Consider the following 14,180-nt stretch of genomic DNA (forward strand, 5'->3'; position numbering starts at 1 on the left):
CAATTTTGAAATGGATCCATTCCTGCACGGTAAGCCAGTGTAGGTTTCTCTTGAAATTGGAATTATGGGATTTTTGAGGGATTTTTAATGCAATGCGAACCACATCATTTTGAATAACCTGGTTGGCGTGAATATTGGATTTTGAGGCTCGTCCTAGTAGTGAGTTACAGTAATCCAGCCTGGACAATATCGTGGCTCGTGCTACGGTAACCGCTTTCTTTTCGCTAAGAAAAGGCCGGATGGATCTCAAAAGTCTAAGGTGGTAGTTACATGTCCTATGTAGGTATTGAACCTGGCTATCGGAGTTCAGTGACGCCTACATGAAGATCCAGAGGGTTTTAACTTTCGAGTGGGTCTTAATGATGTTACCTTGAATCACTAGGTGATCATATGAAAGGGTAAGTTTGGAGAGGGCCGGGGAGAGCCAAAGACCAGTAGCTCTGTTTTATTTCCACTGAGAGAAAACCAGTTTGTGGACATCCATCTCTCAATGGCATTATAGATGTTGTTTAAGATCCCTGAGTCGATGGAATGGTCCCCAGACAACTCAATGACCAACTGCGTGTCATCGGCGTAGTTGGTAAAAAACATGCCAAGCTCTTCTAAGACAGTGCAGAGGGATCTGATGTACAGGTTGAATAGAAGATAGGAGATGGAAGCACCCTGAGGAACACCACACTCTATGGTGGAGGTGGAAGAGAAGGCTGTGCCATAGTGGATCTTAGATTCGCGTTTGGACAGGAAGGATTGAATCCAACTCACTGCGGATGTGGAGCAGGAACCCTGGTGTTGTAGGCATTGAAGCAGACACTCATGGTCCATGAGATCGAATGCCGCTGACTGATCCAGAAGGATCAGCATCCCGGCCTTCCCTCTCTCCATAATTGTGAGCAAGTGGGTTTGGAGAACAACCAAAAGAAGGTCGAAATCCGGATTGTCTGTCATGTAGGTTTTTATTTAGTTCTGTGAAGACTTGTAGTTGAACTGTAGCTGCTTTGTCATGGATTTTCACAAAAAAATTGACTATTTGTAATGGGCCTGAGGTTACAGGGGTCCGTAGGATCATGGTTTGGTTTCTTGATGATCAGTGTAATAGTGACTTTCTTAAGTCCTGTTGGCACGTGGTTGTCTCTGAATGAAGCATTTATAAATTGTGTGAGAAACGGTGCAAACAGATCTTTATACTGCAGTACTAGTTTAGGGGGCAAGAGGTTGAAAATGCAGGAAGTTGGATGCATTGCTGACAACATGTTGGTCGTATCTTCCAGTGAAACAGGTGAGAACGAGATGCCCTCAGAGATGTCGTCCTTTTCTGTTCGATCCCTTGCAGTTGGGATTTTATTCCTAAAAGCCTCACTGGTTCACAAACAGTCTTGACCTGTGGCTATGAAAGGGACCTCGGAAGCTTTAGGTTTTTAAAAGGCTTTTAGGATCTCAAATAATTTGCCTGTTGAATTGGAGGTGGTTTGAATCTGGGCATTAAGAAAGTATTTCTTCGTCTCCACAATAAGTAGCGTGTATATTTTATCCTGTTGTTTCTACTCCATTTGGGTGGTGTCCGATGGGTGCTTTAACCATCGATGTTCCATCATCTTTTTCTCCTTTTTTAATGTCTCAAGTTCAGGATTATACCATTTCTGATGTCTGAAGTTATCTCTGATTAGTTTGGATTTCTCAGGGACGATGTCATCCAACATCTTGCTGAAGGTGTCATTGAAAGTTGACAATATTTTGTCCACATGATCCTCAGGGAATGAGTAGGACATGATGGATTCCAATCAATGCTGCAGGTCAGATGGGCAAACTTTTTAAAAATGATGCCCGGTGACAGATTTCACAGGATTGGAGGGCCTAATCGGAGTGGTAGGGAGTTCTAGCGGGAAACTGATGGTGAAATGGTCAGACCAGATACACAGGGATGTAACAATATTGTCTGTTGTTTGGTTCCTAGTCACCTCTCAGTCTAGGATGTGGTTATTTGTCGTGGTGGGATTGGAGTTGTTAACTTTATGGTCGCTATGTGATGGCGCTGTTTCCAGGTCAATCGCCTCTTTGTTCCCCTGGTCGCCTCTCCAGCAATTTAAGTCCCCCAAAAATAGGGTGGCTGAATCTGGGCTAATGATGTCATTAAAAAGAGTGGTGATGTCTTCATTAAAGTTGAGGGTATTACGTGCAGGGTGGTAGATAAGGATAAGGTTGACACAGAAGTGAGGAGAGGGGGTCATTTTAAGATGTAATGTTTCGCAGCCGAGCAGGAAATGGATACGGGGAATAATCCTAAAGTGTATTTTGTGAAAATGGCCACTCCACCCCTCCGTCCCCCTTCCGCTCGACACTGTCTGCACTAAAGTATGTGTATCTGGGCGGGGAGGACAAAGTAATGGCAGGGCCACTGGTATCCAGTAGCCACGTTTCTGTGACACACAGTATATCTGCCTTGCTTCTCAGGATAAGGTCATGTAGGTCCTGTGCATGCTTTACTAGGGAACGTGTGTTTAGGAGAATGATCCTAAGTGCGTTGGTCTTGAAATCAGCCTGCGCTGTTGTACTGGGAGCTGAGGAGAAAGTTGGGTCGATGGAAGGACTGGGGCAGGAGGAGTTTGCGAAAAGGAGCTTGCAGAGATAGCTGCTATAGTCCGAGTGTCCGATGTTTCCCAACCCAGTGTGACCTTTGGTTCTGCAAAGGTAATGTGATCCGATGCTGTACTTCCTGGAGGGCCTAGACCTTGGCTAGAGGTAGTAGGGCTGTCGAGTATGGTGTTTTTAAGTTTATCAGTGAGAGTCAGTCTTTTTAGATGGAGTGCAGCTAGTGAAATGGGTTCATTCTTTGGGAAGCCCATGTTGCAATAACCTTATGTCCCGTGTGTAGGAGAAAGGATTGAGGTTTCAATCTCGCCGTCGAGTCCGGACGAGGACCGGTGAAGATGGTTGGTCACTGACGAGCCGGCTCTGAAGCGCCTGTTGTTTCAATATGTGCAGCCCTGGGTCCCCTGGGTACTGTAGTTCTGGAGCGTATCTGAAAGCTCTTGCTCTTGCACTGCCGAAATTCAAATTAAACCCAGGTATTGAGTAACAGTAAAAGCAAATCACAAGTCCCTAATGAGAGTGTTTTTCCTCTCTGCCAAACTAAATGAAATCATGTAGTTGTTGAACAGCAAATAATGTGCGTGAGAATTCACACCCAGGTGGAAAGTAAGAGTAAAAAAACACACACGCTCTCAGCTTTTCACCTGAGAACAAACAGTCACTCAAACTGCAATGAGGCATACATTTACCAAAACATTTTTTGCACAATGCTACAATAAATTGACAATACCTGAAAAGGTTAATGCGGTCGGGTTTTGAACACTGGCTATATTCACAAGACGTAAGAAGCTGTTCGTGCATGTCTCATTTGGCCATGAAGGTAAGAGCAGCTCAGACTCGAAAGACATGAGTCTTCATTTTGGTTTTTGATTTTAATGCCTTCTGCTGTTTTCATATTTTACAATCCTAAACGCTCTCTGGGGCCAGCATCAAAACAGTCCACACAGTGATGCAATGGGCTAGCCAGGCAATATAGAAGAATTGAGGATGCGGCTAGTCACACGCTTTATCCGTGCTGCCTGCAGGGGTGTTACTAGGTCTGGAAAAGATCTGGGGCTACCCTAATGTCGGGACTCTCTGGACTCGGGGCTAGCTAGCCTTTTGGTTGTAGCCCCTGAGCTTCTATCCTGGGCTATAACCAAAAGATAAGGGGCTACAAACAAAAGACCCGGGGCTATAGCCCCCTCATATTCCCCCTAGCAACGCCTCTGCCTGTAGTTGGTTGGAGGCGTTACAGCTTTTCCCCTCCCAGTAACCAGGTCAGTCTCCTTTCATCCCAACACTCGTCATGGTAATATTCCTTACTGTTTCTCCTAACTCCTTAGCTTTCTACTACAACACTTGATGCAATCGCACTGCATGCAGAGTTCTCAAGTTTCCCCTTGCCATGCGAGAGAAGTTAGTCCAGTCCTGTTTTTCCATGGAATTCTGCAACCTGCATTTCTGCTACATTCAAAAGGGGACAGAAAAAACGTCAAGCCCCAGAAGAAACAGGATGGGGTGGCCTTCGAACGCATGGCAAGGGGAAACTTCAGGCCACTGCTTTGTGATCTGGGCCTCCTTGTAGCACTGGTGGTAAAATCTGCTTACAATATACTTTTGATCATTTTGCAAACAGCACTACTGGAACAGACATGCTCCTTTTTAGTGTTCCAGCTCCCCAATGCCCAGATTTACACAGTGTGTGCTCATTGAATATTTGGCAACTGTCCCCCATTAACATAATCACTGTTTTAACTTTTGTGGTGCTACTGAGCCACATTTTCACTGCTGTTAACAAAGTGGACTGTTCTCATCCCTGCTGCTAGCCCGGTTGGGAACCTATGCAGCCTATATGGACCCTGGTCAAGTTTGTTGGCCCCACGCTTCCCAATGGTTTTCCTCCCACATGTGTCTGAGGGTGCTGGCCATCCATCCTACGGACCAGAAAGCCCAGGCACTGTCGGCACCTGGTGGGGTGCGGGCATAGTTCCTGCAATCTGTTTGTGCCATAGTAAAATAGCACAGAGGGGCCCCTTCTGCCATTACCTACACCAGAGCCCTATTACCAGGGGTGGACTGGGGACCAAAAGGGGCCCTGGAAATGTTTTGTAAAGGGACCCTATATTACACCGTGTGAGGGAGACCAACTCCTCTAAGTAGGGTTTATAGCTCGTTATTTGCTTCAAATGAATGTGGGGGTGCTGGAGCGATGGAAGGAAGGGGGCAGTGTGGATGGGGGAGATGGTAGGAGGAGCAGTACAAGGAACTACGTGATGAAGATAGTTACAACTAGAGTGCTATGTCTGCTTCATTCGGACTTCATGCTCAATGCATTCTCTAGCCGGTCAGCCCTCTGCCGCCAGCTTTTTTATTATAATGTCCTTCGTATGTCCCTTAATGCAGGGTGTTGCACATCCTATTATGTATGTTGCAATTATGTTAATTTAGGTCAGAATAATTCTTAGGAATAAAACAGAATAAGATAAATGGGCGCAATAAACAAATCATGCTTTACTGGAAGCTGTTGCCTTACCCACAATCTTCTTCGGGAGACATGCAAACACATTCAGATCCAATTTCCTTCAGCCCTGGTTTACATCGACCAGACGGCTGCTGCTCCGATTCTGCAATAGCAAATGTTGCAACATGAAACAGACAGCAGCCTTGGGGGGGAGGTTAGGGGGACGGGACGGGATGGTCTAAGTCATTATTTCATTAAAACCAAAATCAACAATTTATAACAGTCCCGGCCTTGATTTACACAAGTCCCATTCTTTGCCAGCTAGCATCAAACAGCATATTCCAAAAGTCTCAGAACTAAAGCGTTTGTTTCAAGAAATGAACACCCATAAAACAAGACTCCGCGTATGTGCAGCCAACACGTAGCCAACACATATATTTGTTTAGTCTGCATGTTTTCAAAAGAGTAATTCAGCAGTCTTATTTGCAACAGTATGTTGGCATGACCATGTTGTGATATGTTAATAAAGGAGCCATTTCAATTATAGACTACTTTTATTTTTTTTATTTGGTGTTTTGTAATGTGACGCATGCATAAATGATACTTCAGAGCTCAGTAGCAGAACATATTACTTTCCCAGCACGGAAAGTATGTTGCATCCTTTACGTTTTTATTTGTATTCATATGAAGAACACGCATGTCAATTTCAATCAGAAATGACTTACGATAGCACATTTACCAATGGGGGAGGGAGGCATACCCCCGAAAGGTCCCCGAAAAATACCTTAAAGATGACAACAAGTTGTGAGCCAGTTTATGAGCGTGTAAACAAAGTTGGACTTAGACTTAGGACAAAACAAAGCAAACAGAAAATATATACATATAAGAAACAGGTGTTTTGCAAAGATAATATTAATCTCTCACTCTTGCACTTCCATCACCTATATCCTCACGATGTACACCAGATGCTGCTATACCTGTACTTGCCACTTGGCCGTCTTACCTTGATTCCTGCATTCCTCTCTCTCTGTCTGGCCGCCCACTCTAGGCCCTCTTCCTGCTCCTTCCTTTGAGGCTAAGAAACTTTGTATCATCTTCGACTCCACCCTCTGCTTCTCTCCTCACATCTCAGATGTCTCTAAGAAGTCAAACTATCAGCTGCACCTCCTCAGAGGTATTCTTCCATTTCTCCCTTTCCCCAAGAAGCTCACTGTCTCCAGAGCTCTGTTCCTCACTAGGCTGGACTATTGCAACAGCCTCTTTCTAAATCTTCCTGCCTCTACTCTTTGCCCTCTGCAACTCATCCAGAACAGGACTACGAGACTTGTCCTTGGCCTCAAGCCCAGGGATTGGATCCCTCCAGCTCTGATATCTCTCCATTGGCTCCCTGTGGCGGCAAGGATCAAGTTCAAGACCCTCTGCATCATCCACAAGGCTTTCTGGGGCCTGGGACCGCTCTAGCTCCAACTTTCTCTTCCAAAACATCTCTCTTCTTGAGCTCTCCGCTCAACCACCTCCAACTCTCTCAGGGTCAGATGCTTCTGCAAGCAGAGAGTTGGGGGCAGATCTATCTCCTCGGCTGGGGCCTCCCTCGGGAACAGCCTCCCTGCCTCTCTCAAACTTGAGCAGAACCACCTCCAGTTCCGAAGCAACTCAAGACCTTCCTTTTCGCTTCCACTTTCTCTCTTCCTCTCCCCTGCTGATGCACCTGACTGCTCTGCACACTGGTCACCTGGTCACCCTCTGAACTCAGGCCCAGGTTCCTGCATGTCCAGTTGCCCTTGCACTGCCTCTGGCACCCCAGAACTTGAGGGTCTGTATCTGCAACCCTACAGTCCCTTCTGGCTGCACTTATGAGCCACCTGCTGGCTGCAATTGTGAGTTAACTGCACTTCCCACTTCCCCTCCCCTTGGCACTTGATCTGAATGACACAAGGCCTAGTAAGATCGTTAATTTGTCCTATTTTGTTTCCTCCTCGTCTTGTCGTGCCTAGAAACACTTTTGTATAGACGCGTCATAGATGCCACATCATATCATATCATATCATGATGATAGCTTGTTACTTGGCCTGCTTAATTTGCAATACCCTTACTGTAAGGCATGCCCACCTTAACACTTGGAGCCTGATGAACCTCATCATAATGCCTGCATACGGTGACTCTTGGACCATGATAGTACCTGGTTGCAAGGCCTATCCACCTGATGCTACAATGCCGTAAGGCTTACGAGGCTTTGCCATTCTGTACACATACAACCGTTATGCCTTTTATGCTGTCTGCATGTCTGAAGTAGCCCCCGGTACCATTAGGTGAGGCTTTGCCAGTCTGTATTCATACATGATTTGTGCCTTTTATGCTCTCTGCATGTCGACTACACCTATTTTGTCCAATATGCTTGTGTACATGCCTGAAGTAGCCTCCAGCACCACAAGGTGAGGCTTTACCAGTTTATGTACTCACACCTGTTATTGTCTAATATGCTTGATTACATGTGGGTGCCAACTACCATTGCTTTAATCTATATGCGCATTCTTGCACTTTATGACCTGTACTATGCACTTTCTGTAACAAGCGCCCAGATGCTTGAGGGCTAGGTGCGCTGAAATAAATGCAAAAATAAAATAAAAAATAATACATCTAAGGGGAGAAGTGTTTAATAAACAGGAGCACTGTATAAATATACTAAATTGCATTAGCGTCACTGGAAGGAGTGATGGGGTCAGGTAGGAAGGATCAGGAAGAGGGCAGGGGGAGCTCCCTCTTTAGCAAATAAGTGAGTTTAAGTAAGTCACAGCAACCAACCTTACATGTTTGTGTCTTGGGCGGGATCGGGATGCAGAAGTGAGGTAAGGCTGGCCCCTGATGGAAGCCACAATCTGTTGAGGGCAGGACTAAGACACCTCCACTGGCAAGAGTGGTAACCAGGATAAGGCAGCACCCATTGGGGGAAAAAGCATGCGCTGAAAAAACCTCCAGGGAATCTAAGCTAGTAATGATACAGATAAAGGCTAAGAGGGATGACAAGCAGCAGAAGATGCCAGAAAACACACAGATCCAGGAAATCTCAGCTGGAGAATGATCAGCAACAGAGGTGGAGAGAGAGCTCAGGAAGAACAAACAATGGCAAGGAAAAGGGACAAAAGGCAGAAGGCAGAGGACAAGGAAGAATAGGTGACAGGAAGGAAACAAGGAGAAGAATATGGGAATGGAGTGTCTGTTGTGAGTTGAAGCATTCAAACACGCTGGTGTATATTGAATGTGTAAAGAAAAGTTAGCTAGAGCACCATGTACAACGTTACCAGTATTAGTGTTATGATGTCATATGTGATGTGCCTCAACCCGGCAGCAATGTTGCAAGGGGCCTCCGGAGCTGACACCACTGTTACAACTGCCAGCGTTCCTCAGAATTGGTGATACCAAGTTTTGAAGATATCTGCAGTTGTGCTGCCTTTGATGGTCAGCATGTTTCAGAGGAGCCGGATGAGTAGCAAGAAAAATCTGAAGCGAGAGTAGGCAAGGGAAAGTGAGGTTGAGTGCAGAAGAGGAGCGGAGGAAAAATATTGGTGAGTAGACAGAGATACAATCAGACTGCTGAGGAGCAAGACCATTGCTAGCTTTGTAGATTAGGGTAGGAACTTGAAAGGGGAGCGGTTGTGCATGAAGAGCACATCAGACTCTTGTCGGGAGGTAGAAGTGGGTTCAGGATCTGGTTGGGTTGTTGAGAGTGTGGGAAGCAAAGTTGAGGATTTTGTCTAGTGGGTGGAAGGAGTAGAGAGGAAGGCCAAGGAATAGGCTCAAGCAGTACTGAATTTTGCTGAGCATGAGGGTGGAGTCTAGAGTTTTTGGAGAGGGGTTAGTATGAAATTGATGAATTATGTTGAGATGTTTAATACAAGCAGCAGATGCACTGGTAGTGATGAATTGTTGAAGTCGTAGATCACAATAAAAGGAACCCCGAGGTTGTGAGCCTTGGCAAGAAGGAGATAGGAGAGGGAAGGGTAGCAATAGCATTGGAAGTCGTGAGAAAATGACTTCCACATTTTAAGTATTCAGCATGAGGCAGTGAGTTGATGCAGGGTACAGAGACACATATAGTTCACTGTCATCTGGAAATAGGTGATAATGAAAGCCAAAGGACAAGAGAAGTGTTCCTCGGGCAGATGTACAGAGGGGGAAGAGCAGAGATCCAAGGACTGATCCTTGGAGGATGTCGAAAGCGGTTTTGTCCGAGGTTTGTGAGTTCCAGGAGATTTAATGAATCAACCTTACAGGTAGGACACGGTCCAGGAGAGAGCATAATTAAAGTACTTGGAGAGTGAGAATGACGGAGGAGTGGTCGACAGTGTCAGAAATTGCAGAAATGTCCAAAATGATGAGTATAGGAGAGAGTTTGAAGTGGTGAGCTTCGGAAAGAAAGTTGGACACATGCAGGAGTGCAGTCTCAGTGGTTTGTTTACTACAAAAGCCAGATTGAATTGGATCTCCAAGGCCATTATAAGCAAGGTAATTAGTGATGTAGTTTAAGACCACACTCTCAAGTACCTTTGACCAATTGGAAAGGAGGTAAACTAGGTTATAGTTTGCAAGGACGTTTGATTCAGTAGAGGGTTTTTATAATATGTGTAGGACAGTTGCAGATTAGAAGAAGACAGAGTAGAGTCTCCACCGCTGTAGCCACAGCCACATTCTGTTCTTCTGGATGTCCCCATTGCTGTGGGGGCTGCCCACATCACCATCAATTTTCCCTCTAATTACTAGTCTCTATGTAGGGAACTGGTTGGCTGTCGTGCACACATTATTTTCCATGTGTGCAACTGACTAATGAGGTAAGCCACTTCGTGAGCATGGGTATTTAGTGTACCATCTCAGAAGAGAGTTTGGAAAGGAATTTCCTCTTACCAACCTCCGCAATTCTTTACAAATCTGTGTAAAAGGTGCATATTCCGAGTATGTTATATGTTATAAAGAGAACTCATCAACCAATCCAGGACTTCAACATCTGCCAGAGTAACTTGCAAACATGCTTCTGTGCAGAGAAAAATTTGTGTTTTATGCCACTGGAAAAACACAGCAAGAGATATTTGCTTTTGTAATAAACATAACGATCTGGCTGTCAATTAATTCAGACAGAATACAACATTTGCAGATTAATTAATTAATTAATGGCAATTAAAAGCAATGTGTCAACTGCCAATAGGAGTTCCAGAGCCACTTTAATTAAGTAATACAAGGGACAGGAGAACATGTTCCTAATAATTTGTGTAAAAATAATAATTGCATCAGAATAACTACTCCTCTGAATATGATGATCAAAATTCCTGTGCCTCTGCTTACTATCCAGATTACGCTGTCCTGTGAGTTGTGATAACACCAGTCTTACAGCTGAGAGACATGTACACACTATCCATTTTACTCCTCCCCCAAAAAAGGAAAATGTGCCTGTTGGGTAAGAATTAGCGCAGTTCAACTGGTGTGGGACTACACAAGACTTATCTCCTTGGTATTAGGTAACCCACATTTTAATATACGCCTGTACTACACAAGTTGGTAGTGTGACTGAGCAGCCAGGCTTATCTTAAGAGGGGTAAAGTGAGCTGTAGAGCTGTGCAATGAAAGCAGTAAATACAAGTATCCAATTAAACACTTACACACTTAAAGTAATATATTACATATTTATTTATACACAACGATATTCAAAACATTCTTTAAAAAGCAGTAATAAGCTGTAACATTAATCCCAAGTTAGGATTCAATTGAAACAGTGAACAATAAAGCAGGTGAATAAGTCATTTATATGTTACACATGTTCCAGCGTCCCTGAGGTGATGTCATTTGAGGTCAGTATAGCATTTATATAGTATCACCTTTGCAATATTGAGTTTTTAAAGAAGGTATAGATTAGGGTTAGATCAGAACAGACTGATACATTATTAGAGCAGTTCGATTCTCCCAAAGGGATGCAGGCAGTCAATTATCCCAGCATTAAAGTGTTCAATATTTAAAACCTGTAAGGGAACACGCACTACCAAAGCCAATAGGTTCAGAAGGAGGCGTTTAGGGAGCCAGGACAGCCAAATTCAATGGACAAAGTCAAAGTTCTGATACTCTTCTTCTTAGAAAAATGTTCTTAAATAGTCAGTGTTCGAAAGAGAAATCACAGCAACTCAAGAGGAGTCACCTTTAGAAAACACAAGCTGTAAGGTCAATACAGGTAAGTTGAGGTCAACTCAGTGTAGGGTTAAATTGCACTCCCAAAGATAGTAAGCACCCCAAATCGCAAAAGGTTAAAATACCCCAAGCACCACAGTACCTTGAGAATGAATTAAGTGTTGCAGTTCATTGCCTTCACGATGCAGTGAAAACAACAGCATAAAAGCCTAGAGGAAAATAACTAATAAGAAATGGCAAAAAAAGAAGACATCGGCCATTTTGAGAAAATGGTCACCCTTGTGTGCAGCAATGCAGCTGAGGTATCAGCCTTCAGATACATGTCACTAGATGATAAACATGAAACCACTGCCACCAGCCATTCAAGTGAATTAGAGTAACAAAATGTCACATGAGGAATGGGTTAATGGAATTACTATGTAATCCCCCCCCCCCCAGCACTCCACATAGGGTTGTGTGTGCTGGACCCATAAATAAAGGTATGTAAGACGCGGGTCATCTTACTATTCTTGGGAATAGTAGTTCACCCAAGAAAATGTAGTTAAACATTAGAAGTCCAAGTCAGTGGCACTGGACAAAAGGTATTGAGTGTCACAATGCAAAAGCAGATGCCTATGGAGTTTACCAGACTCCATAAAACAGTAAGGAACATAGAAAATCATAGTCAGGAAAACACATGAGGGAGTGAGAAAAAGGTCCCACTCACTCAGGAGTAAAGATTAAAAAGCCATGAATTCAGCAAAAGAGCTGGGGGTCTCTATGGTTAAGGGGAATTGGCACAGAAATTAAAATTCTCCCTAACAGTGCCTAACAAAAATGAAAACAATGACCATATAGGAGCCTCCCCCTCTCCACCCGCTTCAACCCATAAAGCTAAAGAGATATTTGTTTGAATCAGTGACCAGCATAATAGTGGCATAGGAAGAAACTCTAATAATATTAATGCCCGATCCCAAGAGGAATTTTAAGGGGAAAGAACACCTTTTAATTTGCACAAACTAACCCTTATTGGCAAAGCTGGTTACTTTTTTACTCCCTGAAAAATCATTTGACTCCATTAGGGAGATAAATATGATTAGAGCCTTGCTTGTAACCCTGACATAGAAAGTGAAAAGACAGGGAACATAATGACGTCTATAGTTTTGCCCACCCTTCCACACCAGAGCCTAGGCAAAATTAAACCAGAGCCTTATTGAGGTTTATTATGGATCCCTGTTGAGGAAAATCACATGTATATGCCTTTTTAAGTTAATGGCATCAATTCTCAGAGATGCGACAGATTGCGTGCTTTCCTCTGTAACTAGGGATCCCTCTTCTGTAATTCTTTATCAGTTAAATAAGATGCTGGGAGATGCTAGAGGCGATACATATAGGCACATAGTTATATTGAAAAGCCCTGAGCAACTGAACATTGAAAGAAAAAGAAGGTGCAAATGTTACTAGAATTGTCTATCCTTTAGCAAACAAGAAACCCATTTCCTTCACAGTACTAGCAAAACGTTTGGCTTGGTTTTTTAATTTGCTACTTTGTTCATTACCCGCAAGTAGTGTGCACCTGTGCCCTTTCGCCCATATCCTTCCCTGACCCTGTGCTAGCCTACAATCCTAGTTGATAGAGCACTATAAAATGTGATGGATTGTAGCAGTAAACAATCAATGGGCTATTTACAGACACTTTGCAAGCAAGGCATATGCCTCAACATGATACTATGTGCATTTTAAGAATGTCATGACTGCATGCACACAATTATTTTGCAGTGCATACAAGATTGTTTTCAGCATACCACACCTTTATATCAATGTGTAGGATTACCCAAGTGCTCAGTGAAACAGTTTTTGTTTGGCATAGGGTTACCATATAAAGTGTGAAGGTCTATGCCCAATGGACCTCTGAACACTTGGAAAGGATGCAGATTGTATGAAAAGGTGCCCTGACACTATAGACCCGTAATGCCAGGCATAGTCCATACCCATTATCCCTTGTAGGCCAAGTAAATGATATTGCAATGTTGCTCTCCACTTACAGGGTAATGGTAGCAATGATAAAGTAGGAGGCTATGTGCATCACATTTGGCTTCTCAAAATCCTTAGAGGGAAAATTCATTTTTGAGTTTTAGAATGCGTTAACTTGCAAGAGGACCTCTTCAAAGCAGTTGCGTGTCATATGTACAAAGAAGACCAAGCGTGGGATAAGGTTACACAACCACGTAGTCGGATTACTTACAGCCAGTATCCGATATCTGAGATGGAATATCAAGACTAGTTAGTTATTTTAAGAGAAAGAAAATGTCAGATTATTGCTGTGGCTTGTGCCTTATTTAATCTTTTTGAATAGGTGAGAATTGTCTGTGTGCGCTGCTAAAAATCTTCTGAGCGGCACTCAGAAGGAAGCTGGGCAAGCGCACATGCGCACAGCTTCGAGGGAACATTGATCACTGCTGCACCCTGCAGCACCATCGTAAGTCTTGGCAACATCCCATCGGTGTGGGCATGCATATGTTTTCACTGCCCCACCATTGATGCCATGTTGGATTCAGATGGTGTCCCTGTTAGAAATACAACAAAACAATTGTGGGCATCCTAAAGAAGTTAGGATGACTCTGGATCCAGTTGGGACATTCGATTACCACTTTTCCTTAAGGCAATTAGGTATACACCATTTTCTGCAACCAAAATGTCTCCATTTGAGCTCATGACTGGACAAAAGATGGTTCTACCTCAACATCTGTCACTACAGAACTCAGGAGCAGACACTGATAAATGTGTCCACTACCCATGAATACATTGAAAATGTAAGGAAACACCTCCAGCATGCTTTTGCTTATGCCCAGGACAACTTAGAGAAGTCGGGTGAGGGGATGAAAACCTACAATGACCTAAAAACCACAAAGAAAGAGCACAAGCTAGGGGACACCGTTTAACTGTAAAGTTTTCAAAGGAACCAGACCAAGGAGCTGAAATGCCTTCCGTTTTGGTGTGGTGC

The 14,180-nt window shown here is 43.8% G+C and overlaps 1 protein-coding gene across 1 annotated transcript in view; it reads right to left on the reverse strand.

The window, feature by feature from the left end:
- Positions 1–14,180, reverse strand: part of LOC138511482 (complement component C6-like) — a 504,666-nt gene that overhangs the window by 39,364 nt on the left and 451,122 nt on the right. The window contains exon 16 of the mRNA XM_069627197.1: positions 5,102–5,192. Coding sequence (XP_069483298.1) covers positions 5,102–5,192 — 91 coding nt within the window. The remainder of the gene's footprint in view (positions 1–5,101; positions 5,193–14,180) is intronic.

The sequence above is a fragment of the Ambystoma mexicanum genome, chromosome 6p (genome assembly GCF_040938575.1).
Source record: "Ambystoma mexicanum isolate Mex_15411 chromosome 6p, UKY_AmexF1_1, whole genome shotgun sequence".
NCBI classification, from domain to species: domain Eukaryota; kingdom Metazoa; phylum Chordata; class Amphibia; order Caudata; family Ambystomatidae; genus Ambystoma; species Ambystoma mexicanum.